Raw genomic sequence first — 20,336 nt, 5'->3', positions numbered from 1 at the left:
TGGAAATTACTGTTAAATAAAATCAATTTTCTTACGAGATATATAATGTAACAATATACTGTAAGGGTTTGGAACTCAAATGTGCAAAAATCTTGCTTCTAACGATAAGATCAATATATTAAATCAGTAATGAATAATGTTTCTAAGGGATTGGTAAAATAAAATAAATCATCTAAGTTTAAATCATTTGATATGGGATGTCTCCCCCTCTTCATGTAAAAATATTCGAATAAATTTGTTGACATTATTATATGGGTACAATTAAGGACGACCTGCATTGGGGAACTCATTGCAATATGGAATGTCAATAGTTAGTGTATATATATGTATCTATATTTTGTATGCTTGACTTTGATGAATTAAGTTCACCATAATCCAGATTCTAAGAAGATTATGTAATAAATGAGACTATATTTGATAATGCAACAAATTAAGGACAAAGGAAGTAGTGCTTTGCTTAGTTACCAAATTACATATCAATAATTTGACTTGATGAATGTACAATATTCGTACCACTACAACCAATATGGACGGACAATACATATCATAAGTCAATAGTATACGGTATAGAGTAATACAACTGCCGAACTAACAATATACGACAATAGTTTATATCAAATACAATGCCATTAATATCATCACATGATATAAATTCATGTAATATATACTAATAAAATATTTAACCCTTTCAAAATTTTACCCTCTTAAAATCAGATCTAAATTGAAATATGTGTGTTACTGGCCACTCTGAAGAATCCAACTTAACTTTTTCAAGAGTGTTGTCTCGAATCCTAAGAAAAATCAATTCCGATGATGTCTTCAACAACACAACTCCAATGTCGTAAAATCCGATCAATTCACTTTTCTCCAACTCTTTGAATCTTCCAAGATCGACAACCAGATGCCTCTTCCAAACACCCTTCATTAACAACCATAGCTCGACCTTATTACCATTTGCTGTGCAGCTCAATCCAAGTTTCCCTTGGAAGTCCATGAGCCTTCTCGGCTTAAAAATTGGATAATTTTGTCCAAACTTCATCGACTTGGGCATACCGAACGTGCGAAAAGACTCCGTGGCCACGTGGAAGGCGACAATGTTGTTATCAAGAGTAACCCAATGGAAAGAACCTTCAACAAAGATTGATGGAGCCATATAATCAAATTTCGGTGGTGGGACTAAATTTTGCAATTTTCTCCAAGCCCATAGCTTTGAATCGAACAATTCACACTGTAATTCAACACCCGACGACCTAAATGAATGGAAATTTGTAAATCAAGAAAGTCACAAACAAAATAAACGAGGTTATGTTTATTCAATCAATGTAAACAAAAAATAAATAAAGCAAAATTGCTTATAACCCTAATGCCCTTGAAAAAGTTTGCACCATATCCCCAAACTTCGTGCAATATTAAAACAATTTTTTTGTTAAAAAATAATAGGGAAGGATACGGCGCTGAATTTAAAAAATAAGTACCGATCAAATCAACACATATAAAATAAAGACAACATGTCTTTATGTTCATAATTATAGTGTGTCTTTTATGTAATTGACTAAAATCAACTATTTTATGTATTGTGTGAGATTATATTATATATTGTTAGGTTATGTATTGTACTTTTATTATATTAAAATATATTGTGGGTTATAAGTGGAATTTAATTTTACATTCAGCACGGGGCCAAAAGAAATAAATAAAAATTAATTAAAAACTCACTTTGTTGGTCCAATCTGGGAAACCCTAACAATCTTGAAGCGTAGAGGATTCGAACCGAAAGCGGCAATGGCCAATCCTATAGTGGGGCGATCGACATCGGGATCGGGCAAATTCAACCACTGTCCGGTGGCTGGTTTGCAGACATGGTAATAAAACTCAGAGAAATACTGTTTATGTCTTTCGCCGTACAGTAGAAGTCCTTGGTTGCAGGATGCCAATATCACAATCCCATGGTTCAGTAGCCAGATGGACGGCGACGGCGACGACGACGGCGGTGAATGAATTGATTTCAATGCCGGAGTGTTCCAGGAGTAGTTACACATCTGGATGATGAAGGCCGACGAGATCACGCCAGTAGATTTGGAGTGAACGATCTTGAAATTAGGGTCTTGTAAAATCTCGTTCCATTGTTTGGAAACAGCTTTACATGTGTCTAAGGTTTGTAAATCTGAAATTCGAGTTGAGATATAGTAGATGATGTCCCAGGGAAGCTCTGGAGATGATGCTGACATTGTTGAGACTTGAGAGATCAGAGGGAGATTGTGAAAGGAGAAGATGATTGATATATGAGTAATGACAGTTAGGGTTTTATATATATATAGAGAGAGAGAGAGAGAGAGAGAGAGAGAGAGAGAGAGAGAGAGAGAGAGAGAGAGAGATTGGGGTTTTGTTTGAGATAATTTAGGGAAAAAAAGACAAAAGGTTGGGATTGGATATGCATATTGATGATGGATGTGATCTAATCACACCAAAAGTGCGTAGAAATTAAACTATAGAAGTAAAAATAGGAACAAAAGTTATAAACAATTGATTTTGTATTTAAATGTATTAGTCCCTATGTACAATTTCTATTATCCTAAAGTATATTTAGTTTTTTTTTTTTTTTAATGAATTGACAGATTTGCCTGTAAAAATAATAAATGAATTGAAGAAAAAAAAAATGTAAAATTTGTGTTTAAAAAAAAAAGACAATAGTTGTTGGACACGTCCCAAATAGAAAAATATGACATTAGTTTGTGGATGGAGTATTACAAAAGCAAATTAATATTTATATATATATATATATTTGAAATATAATAAAATTAAAAAGTGTTATTAAAAAATTAAAATTATGAAAATGACATGTAAATGTATTATTATACTAAATTTTTATAATTTATTTTAAAATTTAAAAAATTTAGTTAACAAATATAATTATTAATATGTATATTAGATTTACTATGTGAATTATATTTTTTGATTTGAGTTTAAATATGATATATAAATTAAAAATAAATTTTAATTTAATTATGTTCAAATTTAATTATACATTATAATTTATTTTAAAAATATTTTATAATCATAATTAAAATTTTAAATTATACTGTATAACATAATTAAAAATCTATATTTTTTAAAGTATATTTTTAAATTTTAATTTAATTATAATGTATAAATTAATTATTTGTATTATATTGCGTTTTTTTATATTTATTTATTATTATTATTACTTATCTATATTTCAAAAATATTTAATATATTAAACATATTCATTATATTTATATTACTTATCTATTTTTCTATGCTTCATATAAAAAATATATATATTTTTTCAAATCATGTCACAAAACAATCATACCCAAAAAATTTTAAAATTGTCCACATAAAATAGTATTTTGTTGAGGATGCAATATTTAGATTCTATCCAACTAACAATAATGTCACACCAAAATTCGATTATGATCATGCAAGGGAACATCTTATGCCTTATGAATGCGCGTTGAGATAGGGAGCTCAAGTAAGAAAAATATAACATATACTTATGACAGGAACAGTTTGTTTACAAGGTTTTTGGAAATTTGAAAATTTTTTAAAAAAAATAAAAAATTAGTATTTAATTTAATATTTTGTGAGATAAAAAGTGTATTTAATGTGATATTTTTTGAAAAATAAATACTATCAAATGAGTGAAAGTGTGTTGGTTAAATAAGTTTTGGCCTCCACTCAAGTGATATTTCATTTGATCAGGAAGACTTTCAATACCAATTGATTTTTTAGGTGTGTTATTTTTGTGTTTTGGTTTACAAAGTTATATTTTACCTGAAGCAGAATTGTGTAGATAATATAAAAATAATGAGTGTTCATAATATATTATTATTATTTTTAAAAAAATGTGTCAAAAAAGTTTAGATTAAAAAAACAAAGACTAACTTTTTCAATGCAGAAATTGAGTTTATTTCTTCCAACATCATTTATAAGTCATAAATATATTATATAAATGCATCAACAAAAATTTGCTTCATTAAGGTACAAGTTTTGGGCCGTATTATTTCATGAAATGTTATCATATTAATATATATTTATATTATATTAAATAATTATTTATATTTATATATTTACCATTTAAAAATTTAAATTCAAAAATTAAATCCACGAACAAACATTATGTTGGAATTTAAAAATATAATAAATAAATAAATATTTGATATAATATTTTGCTAAAATAAAAGTATTTAATAATATTTATAAAACTAATGTTAATAAATAGTCAAATAAAAAATAGAAGCAGAGCTTTCGATATGATTTTTAAATTAAAATTTTCGTCTATACACAGGAATATATTTTATCATCATATTATATTAAAGAAAGAATATATGAAAATCTAGATGCTAATGAGAATAGTTCCAAGATTGGATTCACAGCTATAATATATATGTTAGTAATAAATACTCTCTCCCTCCACATAATTTGTCTCTATTTTCTATTTTGTCTGTTTCACATAATTTGTTTTTTTTTTTAAAAAAAAAATGATTATACATTTTAATAATATTTTAAAATTTAAAATTTAAAATTTTTTTTAATCTTAGTTAAACTATTTAATTATCTTAATATTAATCTATAATTATTTTTACTAAATAATAATTATTTTTACTAATATATTTTTTAATTATTTACTAATTATATTTTAACTAGATTCTCGTATATATAGTAATGCGTCCCGATGGAGTAATAAAAAGTGATTGTTGTTGCATTCATCCAAAAAAAAAATGTTCTTTCCATTATATTTATAGGTATATTTAATTTATTTCTCATTTAAAAAAATATATAAAGAAGATTTCCTAAACAAGTCTGGAAAATTTTTACTGAAAAACGAAATGGTAGATGCATTACGAAAACAAAATTTGCAATTTACGAAATAGTTTTTGCAATTTGTAAATAATTATTGTATATATTTTAACAAAATTAAAAGAATATGAATACAGCCAAATCAACCCCAGTCAAGTAACGGCTACTTGGCATGTAAGAAAAATAATAAATAAATTAATAAAATTCTGGAATAATAATAAAAATGAAAACCGGCTGGAAATTCCATTGACCGGGTGCAAGTAACATCACAAATTAAAAATAAAAAAATAAAAAATAAAAAATTAGTAGTAATATTTTGTCAGCACAGCTCAGGCAGACGCGATGAAGAAAAGCCATTTACACTTTTTCATCCGGAAGAACTTTCTTGGTCAGCTGACGCGCTATTGCTATTGCTATTGCTACCCCAATTGGTAAATTTCCAGTAATTTTTTTTAAGTTCTATTGCGGATCTGATGTTAACAAGCAATACCGCGGAGTGCGTTTCTGTCTCTCCTTATTCTGGAATCTGTCGTTGTATGGATGATCCAATTTATCGGTTTTGTATCTGCTCTTTTGGTTTGTGCAGTTCTCTGGCGTCGTCCTCAACCGTTCTTTGAATGTTATTAGGGCTTTTTCGTGGAGTTATTCTGAAGGTCAATCCAGTTCGCTGTTGAAGTCAAAATCATTGGAGGTTGTGCTGGGGGGTATTGGATTCGGTCGGGGCAGTTGAGGGGAATAATAGGGGGCTATTGCTGCTACTTCGATTGGGCGTGGGTCTCATGGTATGAGAAGAAGTATTCTGCACTTTTTGCAAGATGAGGATTCAGGGGGAGAGAGTTCTGTACTGCGTTGCTTCTGTCGTTCTGCTTTTCGCGATGCTTTTGAGCTGTGGGGAAAGTAGCAGGTTGAAGGAGCCAGAGCCTTTGTTGGTGTACTTGTTGGAGTCAGGGGCTATTAATCAGGAAATGGTATTTTTCTCTTTTCTCTTGTTTCAGATTTAGGGATTGATCGACTTTTTTGCATTTCCGGAATAGATTTTAGTCCCCCCAATGATTCGCAATGCTATGGGGATTTTAGTATTTGTTTTGAACTCAATTGATATGATTTAGGTAAAGTGATTTTTCCTTTGTTTTTTGGTTCTTTGAATGCTGCCATGGATGCATTGTTGAAAGCTATGAACATTGGGAACTATCCACTAGTTACAAGATTGTTGGGAGGGATGTATTTGAAGTATTATGAGCTTTAGAGTTTGTGTTTATGGCAAACCAATTGTGTAGTGTAGTGTTTGCTTATACTGAAGTAGAGATTCGACATTTTATTTTTGTTTTTTTTATTTGTACCTCCAATGTATGCTGCAATCTTGATTGTAGTTTATAATTCAAAGAATTTCTTATGGCAGGTTGAATTATTACAGAATGACTGTACTCCTAAGTTTGTACACTCCAAGATTACATTGCAAGACCTTGAATTACAGTTCATGGAGCAGAGCTCGGGTGGACTGTATGGATCGAAGAAGTATGATTTAGTCGATGCATTGCTTCCTCAAATTAACAACATTCTTATAGATTGTGTAAAAAGAAAGAATAACATGCTTGATAACGGCGAAGAGAAGGGCGTAGAAACTTGGTACACCAGATATATGAGGTTTCTATTTAAACGGCAGCCGTCAGCACGGCGCATATTGTCTGAATCCCCTGGCGAAGCACCTGCTCCCGCCCCAACTGCTTTATCACCCGCCCCAGCACATTCAGTTCCCCAAGCCCCTACCGAGCAACCGACCAGTCCTCCTCTACCATTTCCATTTTTCCATCCAAATGTGCAGCCTAATTCTGGCGAACAAACTTCCCGGACTGATTCCAATGATTCGTCAAGCCGGCACAAGACCAGCAAGAGAACTGTTGTTATTGCTGTTGTGGTAACTGCTTCTCTGACATTTTTCATTGCTGCACTGCTCTTTATATTCTGGCGCCGATGCTGTGGGAATGGTTTCCGGCGAGGAAGAAATGATGAGAGGCCTCTCCTCAGCTTAAGCTTAAATGACTATTCAATCGGTACAAAATCCTTCTACTTTCTCATTACCGTCACCTGTTTTCTAAGCTCTTGCAAGTTGCACGTTTTAAGTCTTTTCTGTATATTGTTCTTGATTCACTCAGCTTCTTCTTACGGACATGGAGCTTCAGGGAATGAAGAAAAGCCGCATAACCAGTCAGTTCAGAATAAATTGAACCATAACAATGTTAATGGGAGCTTCTACGTGGAATCTCAGTCGCTGAGCAGTTCGAAAATTGAAACAAGTGCTGCAATTGCCGCTAACAAAGTGGAAGATTCTTCGCAAATGCCGCCTGGCATGTGGAGCCGACCTGGATTGCCTCCATTGAAGCCTCCTCCTGGAAGAACAAGCCATCTTAAACCACCCCCTGGTCGAACAGGACCTCCCAAACCACCTCCAGGAAGAACAAATGCTCCTAAACCACCTCCCGGAACAGTGATTCCTCAAAAACCACTTCCTGGTAGAGTCGATTCTCCTAATCCATCTGGCAATGCTGCACCTCCTCCACCGCCTCCGGCAGATGCCCCGGCACCCTCAGTGTCGCCTGCTAATGCTTCTTCTGCTGGCGCACATGCTCTGCCGCCTGGACCTCCTCCACCTCCTAGTATTAAGGCTGGTGCTGCACCGCCACCACCTCCTAGAGCTGGTCCACCGCCACCTCCGCCTCCAAAAGCCGGTCCACCTCCACCTCAGCCACCACCTATTGGGTTGAGACCCCCTCGACCTGCGCCTCCTGGACCTCGTCCTCCCTCAACTTCTACTTCAGTTGAGGAGACTGAAGCCGGTGCTTCTAAAGCTAAGCTGAAACCCTTCTTCTGGGACAAGGTATTGGCCAATCCTGACCATTCAATGGTTTGGCATCAGATTAAGTCCGGGTCGTTCCAGTAAGTCTTAACTTCCCTGTAATCATTGATATTCTTTACTATTTCCATGCACGAAATAGCTTATAGAGAGTCTTTGTTTGCAGGTTCAATGAAGAGATGATAGAAAGTCTCTTCGGCTATGCTCCTGCAGCGAAAAACAAAAACGATGCAAAGAAAGAATCGTCATCCCAAGATGTTCCGCCACAATATATTCAGATAATTGATCCCAAGAAGTCACAAAATATAGCTATTTTACTTAAGGCATTAAACGTGACTACGGAAGAAGTATGCGATGCATTGGTAGAAGGTAATGTGTTTTTTATTTACCTGGAATTAAGCTTTCATATGTTCTTGTTCCGGACATATATACCCTACAAATAATGATCGATACGTTAGGTGAATTTAAATGTCTCTATCAGAGTTAAGAGCAAATTTAGGGATAGAGTAACTCTTTATCTTCAACATCATTGTTTCTTTGTATTGTTTATGTTGATAGATTCTTCGAAAATAATTAAGTGAACTATAAACATCTAATTTGTGGAAGATGAGATGGGAATTTGCTTGATCGATGGTCAAGAACATTTGTTAGGATTATTCTTGACATGCCCGTGCTTGGAACACGAATTGTTCTGTTATCATGGTAGTTAATTTGATCATAAAATTACACTGCTAACTTCCTCTATTCATTCAGGGAATGAGCTTTCTCCGGAACTTGTTCAAACATTATTAAAAATGGCACCTACATCTGATGAAGAATTAAAGTTGAGACTGTACACCGGCGAGCTTTCTCAATTAGGTCCTGCCGAGCGATTTTTGAAAGTCTTGGTTGATATCCCGTCCTCGTTTAAGAGGCTAGAGTCGTTACTTTTCATGGGCACTCTTCAGGAGGAGACAACCATGCTAAAGGAGTCTTTTGCTACCCTGGAGGTTAGACCTTACACTTAAATATCCGCCGAGATGTCCTAATGTACAATCTTAAAATTATCGGAATATGTTATGTCTCCTTGTCCAGGCTGCCTGCATGGAGTTGCGAAAAAGCAGGTTGTTTCTCAAACTACTCGAGGCTGTTCTTAAAACCGGGAATCGTATGAACGATGGCACATTCCGCGGCGGTGCACAGGCGTTTAAGCTCGACACCCTTCTGAAATTATCCGATGTGAAAGGAACCGACGGGAAGACTACGCTGCTGCACTTTGTTGTTCAGGAAATAATCCGATCGGAAGGCAAGAAAGCTGCCCGAACAGCCAAAGAGGCGGCCGGCAATTTGCCCAAAGACTCCGACCTGGATTCAGACGAACAGCTAAGAAGCATTGGTCTGCAAGTGGTCTCCGGTTTAGGTAACGAGCTCGACAATGTAAAGAAAGCCGCAATTCTAGATGCTGATAGCATAACGGGAACGGTCGCCAGGCTCGGCCACGAGCTCGTTAAAGTCCGGGAATTCCTCAATTTGGATATGAAGAACACAGCAAAAGAAGACGGATTCCATCAAACTCTGAAGAACTTCGTGCAGAACGCTGAGATTGACGTGGCCTGGGCGATCGAGGAGGAGAAGAGGATTATGGCATTGGTGAAGAACACCGCTGACTACTTCCATGGAAATTCCGGGAAGGACGAGGGATTGAGATTGTTCATCGTCGTCCGCGACTTTCTTTTGATTTTGGACAAGGTATGTAAGGAAGTCAGAAGTAATCCTCTGAAGCCGAGCAGGCCTCCGACAAAAGATGGTGGTGCTGCCTCGACTCCTCCGCAGGTTGCGCCGATGGATCTTCGGCAACGATTGTTCCCTGCCATTGTCGACAGACGGATAGATACTTCGAGTTCGGACGAAGACGAAGCTTAGGACTGTAGAGATGCAGACATTATTTTTATGTTGCTCCGATGAAGACAAGAGAAGACATAAGTAGGAGATGGAGGAGCCTACGTTGGAGCTTGAACTGGAATCAGTGTAGGAATTTTACAGGTCTCTTCTTTAAATGATTCTTTATTGTCTGTATCTTCTTCTTCTTCCTTGCCTTTGTGTTATTTTATATTTAGATTTGATTAATAATAATATTATTATTATTTTTTAAAATCTTGTTATTTACGTGTGTCTGGGTAATACTGAAACCGTAGCTCCTGCTTTATTTTAGAATATTTATTCGAAATAATTAATTTGAGGAATGTTTAATTTCATCTGATAATATAGCTTGTTTTTTTTTATGATATCTTAGGTTGTGTTCATTTGTGATAATTTTTTTTTTTTTCTAAAAATATTAAATTTAATAATTATTCTTTTTATATTCAAATTATCTCATCAATCTTGTCAAATAATTATTTAAATTTAATTTTTTATCGTATATTAGTATTAATATGTGGTACAATTGATATACATAAAGACGAGAGAATTAAGGAATAACAGTATTTAATTGAAAATGGATATAAAGTAGAATGTAAATGACTAAAACGCCGGTTTAAAGACTATGTTAGAATAATAATTAGGGGTAGTATGGAAAAATATAAATAATTTTGTTATAAAGTGGGAACCACAGCTACGCTACTAAATAAGAAAATACAGACAAATTTTTGGGACGGTGGGAGTATATAATTTTATATTTTAAAAAATTGTATGTACTTTTATTTTTTTAAAGTGATATATAATTTTAGTTTTTGAAAAATAATATATAATTTTTTAAAAAAAATAATGTATAATTTTTTTTTTAAATTGATATATAATTTTACTTTTGAAAAATGATATAATTTTTATTTTTTTTAAAATAATTGTAATGTATATTTTTGTGATAAATTATTATGAAATAATAATATTATGTTATTAGTGTAATAACATTTTTACCCTAATGAAATGGATGAAGTATTATATTTGTTTTTTATAGCATTTAATTATTTATTTAAAATTATTTTATTTGTAATAATTATTCATTATAAATATTAATTTTTATATATATAATTTTTAAATAAAATATAAATTATATGTGTATTAATCTAATGTAAAAATAAATTAAAATCAAAGTATAATTTATAAATATAAAAAATTATATAAAATAATATTAAAGAAATATATTTTTTTAGAGTAAAAATTAAAATTAGTGGTTTGATAAAAATTACTGAATAGAATGTAAGGCTGAAGATGGCCTAAGCCCAACGGGCAGGTAAATTTCACCTTCAACCCCAAAAAACTAAAAAATTTTAGGACATCAAAATCCAATCACGAACGAAATGGGCAGCAAATTCGAATCCATTCATTCACTTCACTGTTACTTACACACCTCAGCAAATCTGTTTTTCCTATGGCAACAACAAAATAGAAACTAAACAGCACTACCTCAATCAAGAAACACCATTAATTGAAGAAATTACGAGTTGCAGTGTGGTGGGTCTAGTCGTCGTCTTCTGCAGTGGGTTTGGACGAGCCACCAACCTTCTTCGGCAGTAGCAGATTGTGGATGTTCGGCATCACTCCTCCATTCGCAATTGTCACATCTCCCAAAAGCTTGCTCAGTTCTTCGTCGTTCCTAACTGCTAGCTGGATGTGCCTAGGCACGATTCGAGTCTTTTTGTTGTCCCTTGCAGCATTTCCAGCCAATTCCAGCACCTGTTTCAATTCAATTCAAAATTGTTTCAAACCCTAGAAATTTACGGATTTACCGGTTTCTACTTTTTTGGAAATAAAATTAAATCGACGCTCATCACGATTGTCGGTTTGGATCAAGGAATTCGTTCGCATCAGAATCACAAATCTAGATTTGTGAGTTGTGTTTACGGAAACGAGATCTAGCGAAGGAATTCCCAACAACGAACAAAGAATTCGGCAACTATCAACATAGCAATTCAATCGTTCGAGGAGAGCAATTCCAAGAGCATAGAATAAGGCAAGTATCACCGTATGAATTAAATCGTTCGAAGAGAAACCGACGAGAAAATTAACAAACGAATCGAGATCCAGAACCCTAGATCCGTAAACCATAAAATTAGATTTCACAAAACCGGAATGAAATTCTTTAAGCACGAAAACTACCTCGGCGGCGAGGTATTCCAGGACCGCTGCGAGATACACCGGCGCTCCGGCACCGACGCGCTCTGCGTATTTTCCGGCCTTCAAAAACCGAGCAATACGACCGACCGGAAACTGAAGCCCAGCCTTGCTGCTCCGTGATTGCGCTTTCTTCGCCGATCCTGATCCCAGTGTCTTGCCTCGGCCCGCCATATCAATTTTTCTAACCTCCAAAAACCAGTGCAACTGCGCCGAATGAAGGATATGCGCCGAATGGAAAACAACCTCTTGATTAGGTTATATATATAGTAGCTGGTTGGACGAAAGCAAGCGGATTGTCAATACAGGCCGTTGATAACCAAATGAATGGACGGCTAGATTTTAAGAGCTACCGAAGACTGGCGTTCTTTTTTACTCCCATAAAGTATTGAACGGATTCATCAGAATACATAAAAAAAAATAATAAAATACTAGTTTCATATGATTTGACGTTTCTACCCTTAGACCCTTTACTTATTTCCCGCTAGTTTGTGCTCGCTCGCAACCTTGAGCAGTGTCAAAAGCGTCATTCTGCATACAAAATATTTTATTGAAATATATCTATATATTTTTTAAATTATTGAAATATTTCCACCACAGCGTTTCATAATGTGACTGAGGCTTGTGTTGACACTTCATAATATCATACTCTTGTGATTTGAACATGGAATTAAGATAAAATATGATTAATAAGTAATTAAAAAATATATTAATAAAATTAATTATTATATAGTAAAAATAATTATAAATTATAATTAAAATAACTAAATAGTTTAATTAAAATTAAAATATAAATTTAAAATATAATTAAAATGTATAATTATATTTCTAAAAAAATAAAAAGACGAATTATGTAGAACGAACAAAAATAAAAAATAAAAATAAATTATGTGAGACGAGAGGAGTATTAATTTATCTCGATACGTTTTATTAGTAGTCTCTAATAATTTAATAAGTTAAAAATAGTAGATTATTAAATTGAATTCTATATAACTTATAGTATTGATATTTTAAAAATTAAAATTAATATATATAATTAAAAAAATAAATATATATATTTAAATATTTTAAACAGAAATATAAATATTATTTTGTTTAAATAAAAAAAATTAGTGAATTTATATGTAAAATATTAAAATTTTAATTAAATTGATGGAGAAGATATAGAAATAAAAAGTATTTTAAATATAATATCAAAAATTTAATTATATTGATTTATATTTATTAAATGTATTTAATATTGATCAATTTATTAAAAGGAAAAATATGAGAAATGTGGAAGTATTAAATATTTATTATTTAAAAGAAAAAAATTCAAAAATAATAATAAATATTTTAACTTTTTTACAAAATATCAAAATATTTTTTAATAATACTTATAAAATCAAAGAATATAGAAAGTACTGCAGAATAATGTGCATTTCATGGAGCAAACAACAACTGACAAACAATATCTATAACATGAGTTATGTCAAGACGAGATATTGTGAGATAAATCAAGAATTCAACCAGATGATGATAAAGAATCGAACCATGAAGCAAAGAGTCAATCCGAAGGTTAAGGCGACTATTTGCCATAAAAGGTATGGAGGTCATCCTGCTAAGCCAACACGAAAAATAAAATCATATGCATACTTGGTCTGAGATAAGAAGAAGCCATCATAATTGTCGGAAAAAATCTCAACTCTAAAAAAGTATCATAGATGACCAAGAATCTTCCTATCGAATTGCTAGCGAATGTATATACTTGTAATTAAAAAATACCAAAAATTTCGTCCTTAACGACGATCATATCAACGTATAATAAAAATAATAAAGGTAAACTGTCTTTTTAGTCTCGTAACTGGACCCCTTTATCATTTTAGTCTCGTAAGTGGAGCATGTCGCAAACTAGTCTCATAAGTGAACTTTTCATTGTTTTAGTCCTTCGGCGCCGGAGACACCCGCGTGGCTCGCCGGAGGTGATGTGTCCGCCAGGTCAACGACACCTGGCGGCACGTGAATTTTTTTTTTTCATTTTTTAATTTTTTTAAAAACTTATTTTTAATTTATTTTTAATTTTATTTGTATTTTTTTATTTTTTTTATTTAGTCCAATTTTTTAAAAAAATTAAAAAAATTAAAAAAAAATGAAAAAAAATAATAAATCCACGTGTCCGCCAGGTGTCACTGACCTGGCGGACACGTCACCTCCGGCGAGTCATGCGTACATCTCCGGCACCGGAGGACTAAAACAACGAAAATTTTCCACTTATGGGACTAATTTGCGATAGGCTCCACTTACGAGACTAAAATGATAAAAGGGTCCAGTTACGGGACTAAAAAACAGTTTACCCAAATAATAATAATCCCAAAGGAACTCCGATGAATAAAAGGAGTAGAGTCATGAGCACTAAGAAAGAAGTCATACCGATAAGGGCATAACTAAACTTGGCGAACCAAGCACGGAGTGCATATTTCAAACTATATAGAGTCCGACGCAAATTACATACTTTACCGGAAGTTTCAATACTCTTGGTAGGACTCATGTAGACATCATTGGTCAAATCTCCATGCAAGAAAACCATTTTGACATTCAACTAAAAAGTGACTACAGACGAACGGAAATAATCGCATGTACACACCGAATGAAGATAAGTAGTTGAGCAACTTAAGCAAAAAATTCCTTATAGTTAATACCATAATTTTGAGTTTAGACCTTCGCTACAAGCGAGCTTTGCAATGTTTGATTTCTCAAAAACTCGTAGTTCCTTTGACATAATTTATCACCACAAAAGTGTTACTATTTACAGTATTGCTTTTTTATTCTCTAGAATAATTTACACTTGTAGGTAGAGAATATATTCTCTAAATTATCAATGAATTTAGGCAAAGAAGCAGTTGGGATATCATACATGTAAAACAAAACATGTCGTTGTCCGATGACAACCATTAAAGGTGTTTAAACATCTCCATTTTATGGTACTTGTTTACCATTTTCGATAGATTGGATTCCTCATGAGCTTTCAACATTCTTTCATTCGTTTTTATAAGACAACGGCCGATGTTACAAAAAGCTGGAGTATAAACAATATTTGAATTATTTTGAATTGTATTTGAATTAGTCATACATCTTTATAGTTATTCTTTAGGCTTTGTTGTAATTTCTACCCCCATTTTATGGAATTGTACTCTTTAAATTCTTCCTTCCTGAATCAATATAAAATCCAAGAGTTCATATCCTATGTGTTCCAATTTTGTATTGTCATCCGACAATTATATATTTGCCGATGATGCCATACTTTATGGGGCTCTTATTGGTCGTTTACAATATCTCAATATTACGTGCATAATATTTTCTTTGCAGTGAATAAATTTTCTCTGTATATGTATAGTCCAACAATTTTTCATTGGTTTTTCAATACCTGAAGATACCTTATTTCATGGTTTGTCTTTTTACGTTGAATTCAGACTAGGGGGTGTACATGATAATGATCATTTTACTATTGCTCATGTGATTTATTTTTGGTGCAATGTTGTTTTCGGAAAGTCTTCTAAGCATCGCTCTTCAATTGAAGCAAAATATTTCACACTAGCTAGTACTTCTTTTGAAGTCTTATGGATACAGAAGTTGCTAAATAAACTTGGGATCCTCATTCCTAAGCCTCCGTTATATAATCTCAAATTTTGCAATTTGTGATTTAAGGCATTTGAATTGATTCCTCAATTCTAAATTGATTTAGGGATCTAAAATTGATTTTCAATAATTTTAATTAAGAAAGCCAAAAATAGATTGCTACTTGGACTGCACCCTTGTTCCCGGATGCCATGCAAGTTGAGTAGCATTTATAGCAAAAAATAAAAGTTGGAAAATTCAGAAAAGTGTATTTTTTTTTTTTTTGTATTAGCATAAAAATATTGACAAATTTTATATTTAAATAATATTTTATAAAAAAAATACTCTCTTTATTTGATAAAAATAAATACTTATTTAAAAGGTGAAAAACATAAAAAAAACTAACAATTGGAAATATTATTTGAATTTTAGATAGTAATTTTTTTTAGAAAAAACAAAAAAGAAAACAAGAAGATATCAAAATTAATAAATTTATTGTAAATAAATATTAAAAAAATAATGCTAAAATTTAATTACTCTCTCTTCATAAAAGAAATATTCTAATATATTTTTTCAAAACAGGTATCATTTTTTAATTTAATAATTGTATAAATATTTTTAAAACAAGGTATCATTTCTTCGTTATTATTATGTTTACATTACACAATATTAATATGAGTATTTTAAAATTTTTCATTATTCGTCACTTATAACTACAATATAATTTCTTTTTAAAAAAATAGTTGTAAGAGTCAAATTTAATTTTTGTTTACTGAACTCTTACAACAACGGAACCTAATAAAAAATAGAGGAAATTTTTAAAACCTAAACATTTAGTACTCCCTTCGTCCAGTTAGAAAGTATACATATTTCTTTTTTGGGACGTCCAATTACAAAGTAACCATTTCATTAAATACCCCATTTTTCCACAAATACCCCTACTTTACATCACATCGCTACTTTTATACCAAAAAAGTAAAGGCAAAAATATCATTTTACTACTTTTACCTACCCACTATAATTAAAATACTATTATTCCTTAATCTCTTCTCTGCGTAAAAGTAATTGTATATTTTTAGCTTGAACGGAGGGAGTATATAAAATGTAAAATGAACTGAAACCACAGCAAAGATATGATACAAAAAGAATAGATTTAAAAATAAAAAAAGACAACCTAAATTTATTATCATTGCCATACTATTAAAATAATTACTTCAAAACTATTGCTCTAATGAGAAGTCAGAGAGTATCGTGTATCAACTGTCAATATAATTATGAAGAAAGACAAATAAATCAAATAGGCAAGAAAGAAACTCCTCCGTTCATTCGAGTTTTATAATTTACATATTCTCACCCCCAATCCTCTGACCTGACAATAATAGAACACTAAATACCACTAACAGATAACGAACTGTAAGACCATCATCAACAATGGCGGAAGGCAGTCAATCTAATCGTCGTCGTTTGCAGAGGCCTTCGATGAACCACCAACCTTCTTCGGAAGCAACAGATTGTGGATGTTCGGCATCACTCCTCCATTAGCAATCGTCACGTCTCCGAGGAGTTTGCTCAGCTCTTCATCGTTCCTAACCGCCAATTGGATGTGCCGAGGCACTATTCGAGTCTTTTTGTTGTCCCTAGCCGCGTTTCCGGCCAATTCCAGCACCTGATACAATTCAATTCAATTTAATTCCAAACCCTAGAAATTGGGGGAATTTAATTTTTCTCAACTTTTTACAAAATATAATGTTCATCTACATCAATGTTTTGAATCGAGGGAGTTAATTCACGCCACAATTCTATATCGTGTCAGATTTGGAAAGAGATCTGGCCACAGAACAATTACGATAAATATTTCGAAGATAAAACAATCAAAACATCCACGGAAAGATTACCAAACGAATCGAAACACCGAACCCTAGATTCGCAATCAATCAAATCAGATTTCACGAAATTAGCATCAAAGCTTCGAAAGCACGATGATTACCTCGGCGGCGAGGTATTCCAGGACGGCAGCGAGGTAAACCGGAGCTCCGGCACCGACGCGCTCCGCGTATTTTCCGGCCTTCAAAAACCGAGCAATACGACCGACAGGAAACTGGAGGCCAGCCTTGCTGCTCCGTGATTGCGCTTTCTTCGACGATCCCGATCCCAGTGTCTTTCCTCGGCCAGCCATATCAATTTCCTTGACCTCGAAGAGTTTTTGCGCGTAATGAAAGATGATGGTTGCAGGAGAAGAAACCTAATGATTAGGTTATATATATAGTAGCGGCGGTTTGGTCGATTGACACGGATTGTGGATATAGGCCGTTGATAAAGAAACTAATGAACGGTTAGATCTAAGGGTATCAAACACTTGCGTTCTTTCTATTCCAGATTTTAGCATTGATATTTGAATGCATTCATAACATAAATAAATAAATAACATAGATATGAAGAAAAATTAAACTCTACTAATAAATTCATATTCTTTAGACTTTTAATATAATTTAATACTCCATAATTTATGTTTTTAAAATATGAAATTAAATATATATTTTATATTATAAAATATTACATAAAATATTTATTTTTTAAATATTTTTTAATTTTTTAAAAAATCATGCTCCCTCCTATCCATTTTAAATGGGTTTTTAAGATCTTGTAATAGATTAAAAAAAAAATACTATTACTTTTTTTACGTAGATTTTTTAATATTAATATTATATTGGTTTATAGTAAAAAAAAACAAACATACCTCAATAAAATTGTGTGATATAAAAGTAATGATATTCGTATAATATATTGAAAGTTGTAATGATATTAATTATGTTATGTATGTAGTACAATTACTAAATAAGAAAATAGTATCCTTATTTTATGACGGACAAAAATGGAAAATTGTATTCTTCTTATGGGGACAGAGTGACTAATATTTTAGTGGTCAGTGAAAGTGTATAAGATATTTTGATATGTATGTATAATGATACGTTTGTAATTTAAGTAAAAATTAAATGTATTTTAGTATTAGTGTATTATTATCTTTCTAAAATAAAAAATAGATGCTTTGAAGTGAAATGAACAAAAACAATAAAATTGATAATACTTTAAAATGGAGGGAAGAGAGTATTTATCTTTAAAAAAAAAAAAAAAAACTAAATATCATGGAATACTTATTACGTTCTTAATTATACCTAAATATTTAATGCGTTAATTGGAGAAAAAAGAATGAAAAAATAATGATAGTACTATGATAAGTAATAAAATTAATATCACCTTGAATTTATAATTCGAGGTTTCCAGCCTTGGACAGATTAGTCCTTTCCCATTTTTGGGCACGTTGGCGACTCTTGATCAGTCCCAAAAGCGTCATTTGGCATTATCTTACTCAAAATTATTCAAAAAATTTCTAAGTATGGTTGTACACATTAGAGTAATATATTTTTTTACTATTCATAAAAATTGATTAGTATTGAAAAAAATACATAATTTATAAATATAGACTTACACAATAACTCTGAAAACTTTGGCAAGATTTAAATACTAATTCTTTTTACTCTCTCTGTTCCAAAACTATAGTTTGGGATGTATTTGACACGAGGTTTAAAGAATATTGATATTATATTGGTAGTGAATAAAAACTACGGATAAAAAACTCTTTTGCTCTTGTGAATGTATTAGTGTAAAAAGTAGTGACAATTGTGTGATAATAATGAAAAAATAAGGGTAGTTTTATAGTGATATGGTTATTTATGAAAATGAGACTATTGTTTTAGGACGAACAAAAATAGTAAATAAGACTATTGTATTGGGACGTAGGGAATATTATTTTTAAAATTTTAAAACTCCAAATGTCTATATTTAAACGGAACATATACAACTCAACCCAATATTTTGAAATATTACCGTTGGAGAATCTAGTAAGCATACGGCCTTTTAATTGCCGTGCTATGAAGCTATAGTCGAGATAATAATAAGAGGCCTTTGAGATAGTCATCTTTCCTTTTTTTTTTTTTATATAATTTTTTTGTAAATTTACTATATATTGAATATATCTTAGGCTTTGAATATCTTCTTTTTCGAAAGTTTTCAATGTATTCTTGTTTTGTCGCTTAAGAATTAGCATTAATATTAATGTATGAACGGACAAAATATAGATCATCAAATTTAATGCAAGTATGTGAAGATAATTAATGTGTGACATGCAACATAATTTGCATGTAGTGTGATTTGCAGTTAGATCGATATATATTTCTATGAACTACACATATATGATAAAATTGACATTTATATTAATTCGTAAAAAAATACATACAGTATACTCCCTCCGTCCAGCTAGAAAGTATACATGTTTCTATTTTGGGACGTCCAATTACAAAGTAACCATTTCATTAAATACCTCATTTTTTTCATAAATACCCCTACTTTACATCACATCATTACTCTTATACCAAAAAAGTAAGGGCAAAAATATCATTTCACTACTTTTACCTACCCACTATAATTAAAATACTATTATTCCTTAATCTCCGCGCCAAAAGCAAATGTATACTTATTTTGTGGACGGAGGGAATATATATATATGTGATTTTGTAGAGAATAAAATTTTCTATAACACAAATAAATAAAAATTTAAATATATATGTTGGGTATAATATAAATTCATAATGAAATCATACAGTATAAATTTTATCAATTAAATTTAATACATATTTATATTATTCTATTCCTTATCCATCAAATCAATACACGTCAAAACTCTCAAAACCTCAACCAAATCCAAACACAAAAAAAACAATAAAATTCAAACACATCCCAAAATTCAAATAAAAATCAAACCTAGATCCAAGTTTTCCGAAACCCCCTTAAAGAAACACACCCTTAGTACTCGTATACTTTATTTTTCCAATGAAAATTAATTATTATTGTAATGTATAAAAATTACATCAATTTAATATTCAACAAACTATTTCAAAACATAAATATAAGAGAATTTAGTGAG

The 20,336-nt window shown here is 31.8% G+C and overlaps 4 protein-coding genes across 6 annotated transcripts; 1 reads left to right on the top strand and 3 right to left on the bottom strand.

The window, feature by feature from the left end:
• Nucleotides 1–688: 688 nt before the first annotated feature.
• Nucleotides 689–2,228, bottom strand: LOC127265854 (F-box/LRR-repeat/kelch-repeat protein At2g27520-like). Its single transcript, XM_051295871.1, has 2 exons — nucleotides 1,717–2,228; nucleotides 689–1,250 (listed from the first exon to the last, which is right to left on the bottom strand). Exons 1-2 carry the CDS (start codon nucleotides 2,226–2,228, stop codon nucleotides 689–691), a joined length of 1,074 nt encoding a protein of 357 aa, XP_051151828.1.
• A 2,916-nt stretch (nucleotides 2,229–5,144) lies between these two features.
• On the top strand, nucleotides 5,145–9,892 carry LOC127265830 (formin-like protein 5). Of its 3 annotated transcripts, none has more exons than XM_051295839.1 (7): nucleotides 5,145–5,252; nucleotides 5,408–5,789; nucleotides 6,221–6,872; nucleotides 6,975–7,755; nucleotides 7,839–8,041; nucleotides 8,426–8,661; nucleotides 8,747–9,892. In XM_051295839.1, the coding sequence occupies exons 2-7, from the start codon at nucleotides 5,637–5,639 to the stop codon at nucleotides 9,572–9,574; spliced, it is 2,853 nt and encodes a 950-aa protein (XP_051151796.1). In that variant the 5' UTR covers nucleotides 5,145–5,252; nucleotides 5,408–5,636; the 3' UTR covers nucleotides 9,575–9,892. The 3 variants fall into 3 exon arrangements, with proteins under 3 accessions (XP_051151796.1, XP_051151797.1, XP_051151798.1); XM_051295840.1 differs by having other exon boundaries at nucleotides 5,218–5,317; XM_051295841.1 differs by lacking the exon at nucleotides 5,145–5,252 and adding an exon at nucleotides 5,291–5,355 and having other exon boundaries at nucleotides 5,449–5,789.
• Nucleotides 9,893–10,948: 1,056 nt separating this feature from the next.
• On the bottom strand, nucleotides 10,949–12,003 carry LOC127265831 (probable histone H2A.1). The gene is made up of 2 exons (XM_051295842.1): nucleotides 11,747–12,003; nucleotides 10,949–11,323 (listed from the first exon to the last, which is right to left on the bottom strand). Exons 1-2 carry the CDS (start codon nucleotides 11,933–11,935, stop codon nucleotides 11,108–11,110), a joined length of 405 nt encoding a protein of 134 aa, XP_051151799.1. The 5' UTR covers nucleotides 11,936–12,003; the 3' UTR covers nucleotides 10,949–11,107.
• Nucleotides 12,004–16,653: 4,650 nt separating this feature from the next.
• Nucleotides 16,654–17,601, bottom strand: LOC127265832 (probable histone H2A.2). Its single transcript, XM_051295844.1, has 2 exons — nucleotides 17,343–17,601; nucleotides 16,654–17,021 (listed from the first exon to the last, which is right to left on the bottom strand). The coding sequence occupies exons 1-2, from the start codon at nucleotides 17,529–17,531 to the stop codon at nucleotides 16,806–16,808; spliced, it is 405 nt and encodes a 134-aa protein (XP_051151801.1). The 5' UTR covers nucleotides 17,532–17,601; the 3' UTR covers nucleotides 16,654–16,805.
• Nucleotides 17,602–20,336: the final 2,735 nt, after the last annotated feature.

The sequence above is a fragment of the Andrographis paniculata genome, unplaced genomic scaffold (assembly GCF_009805555.1).
Source record: "Andrographis paniculata isolate CXL003 unplaced genomic scaffold, ASM980555v1 Contig74END, whole genome shotgun sequence".
NCBI lineage: Eukaryota > Viridiplantae > Streptophyta > Magnoliopsida > Lamiales > Acanthaceae > Andrographis > Andrographis paniculata.
Note: the sequence above shows the minus strand (reverse complement) of the source record. Positions and strands in the feature narration are given on the sequence as shown.

What these genes read in the sequence shown, in the direction of transcription:
- LOC127265854 (XM_051295871.1), bottom strand. Translation starts at nt 2,228, where the DNA reads ATGTCAGCATCATCTCCAGAGCTTCCCTGGGACATCATCTACTATATC. An exon ending in TCCCAGATTGGACCAACAAA is followed by an intron (nt 1,251 to 1,716) that starts GTGAGTTTTTAA and finishes CCATTCATTTAG; the next exon opens with GTCGTCGGGTGTTGAATTAC.
- LOC127265830 (XM_051295839.1), top strand. Translation starts at nt 5,637, where the DNA reads ATGAGGATTCAGGGGGAGAGAGTTCTGTACTGCGTTGCTTCTGTCGTT. An exon ending in GGGCTATTAATCAGGAAATG is followed by an intron (nt 5,790 to 6,220) that starts GTATTTTTCTCT and finishes TTCTTATGGCAG; the next exon opens with GTTGAATTATTACAGAATGA. An exon ending in AGTCTTTTGCTACCCTGGAG is followed by an intron (nt 8,662 to 8,746) that starts GTTAGACCTTAC and finishes CTCCTTGTCCAG; the next exon opens with GCTGCCTGCATGGAGTTGCG.
- LOC127265831 (XM_051295842.1), bottom strand. Translation starts at nt 11,935, where the DNA reads ATGGCGGGCCGAGGCAAGACACTGGGATCAGGATCGGCGAAGAAAGCG. An exon ending in TGGAATACCTCGCCGCCGAG is followed by an intron (nt 11,324 to 11,746) that starts GTAGTTTTCGTG and finishes GAATTGAAACAG; the next exon opens with GTGCTGGAATTGGCTGGAAA.
- LOC127265832 (XM_051295844.1), bottom strand. Translation starts at nt 17,531, where the DNA reads ATGGCTGGCCGAGGAAAGACACTGGGATCGGGATCGTCGAAGAAAGCG. An exon ending in TGGAATACCTCGCCGCCGAG is followed by an intron (nt 17,022 to 17,342) that starts GTAATCATCGTG and finishes GAATTGTATCAG; the next exon opens with GTGCTGGAATTGGCCGGAAA.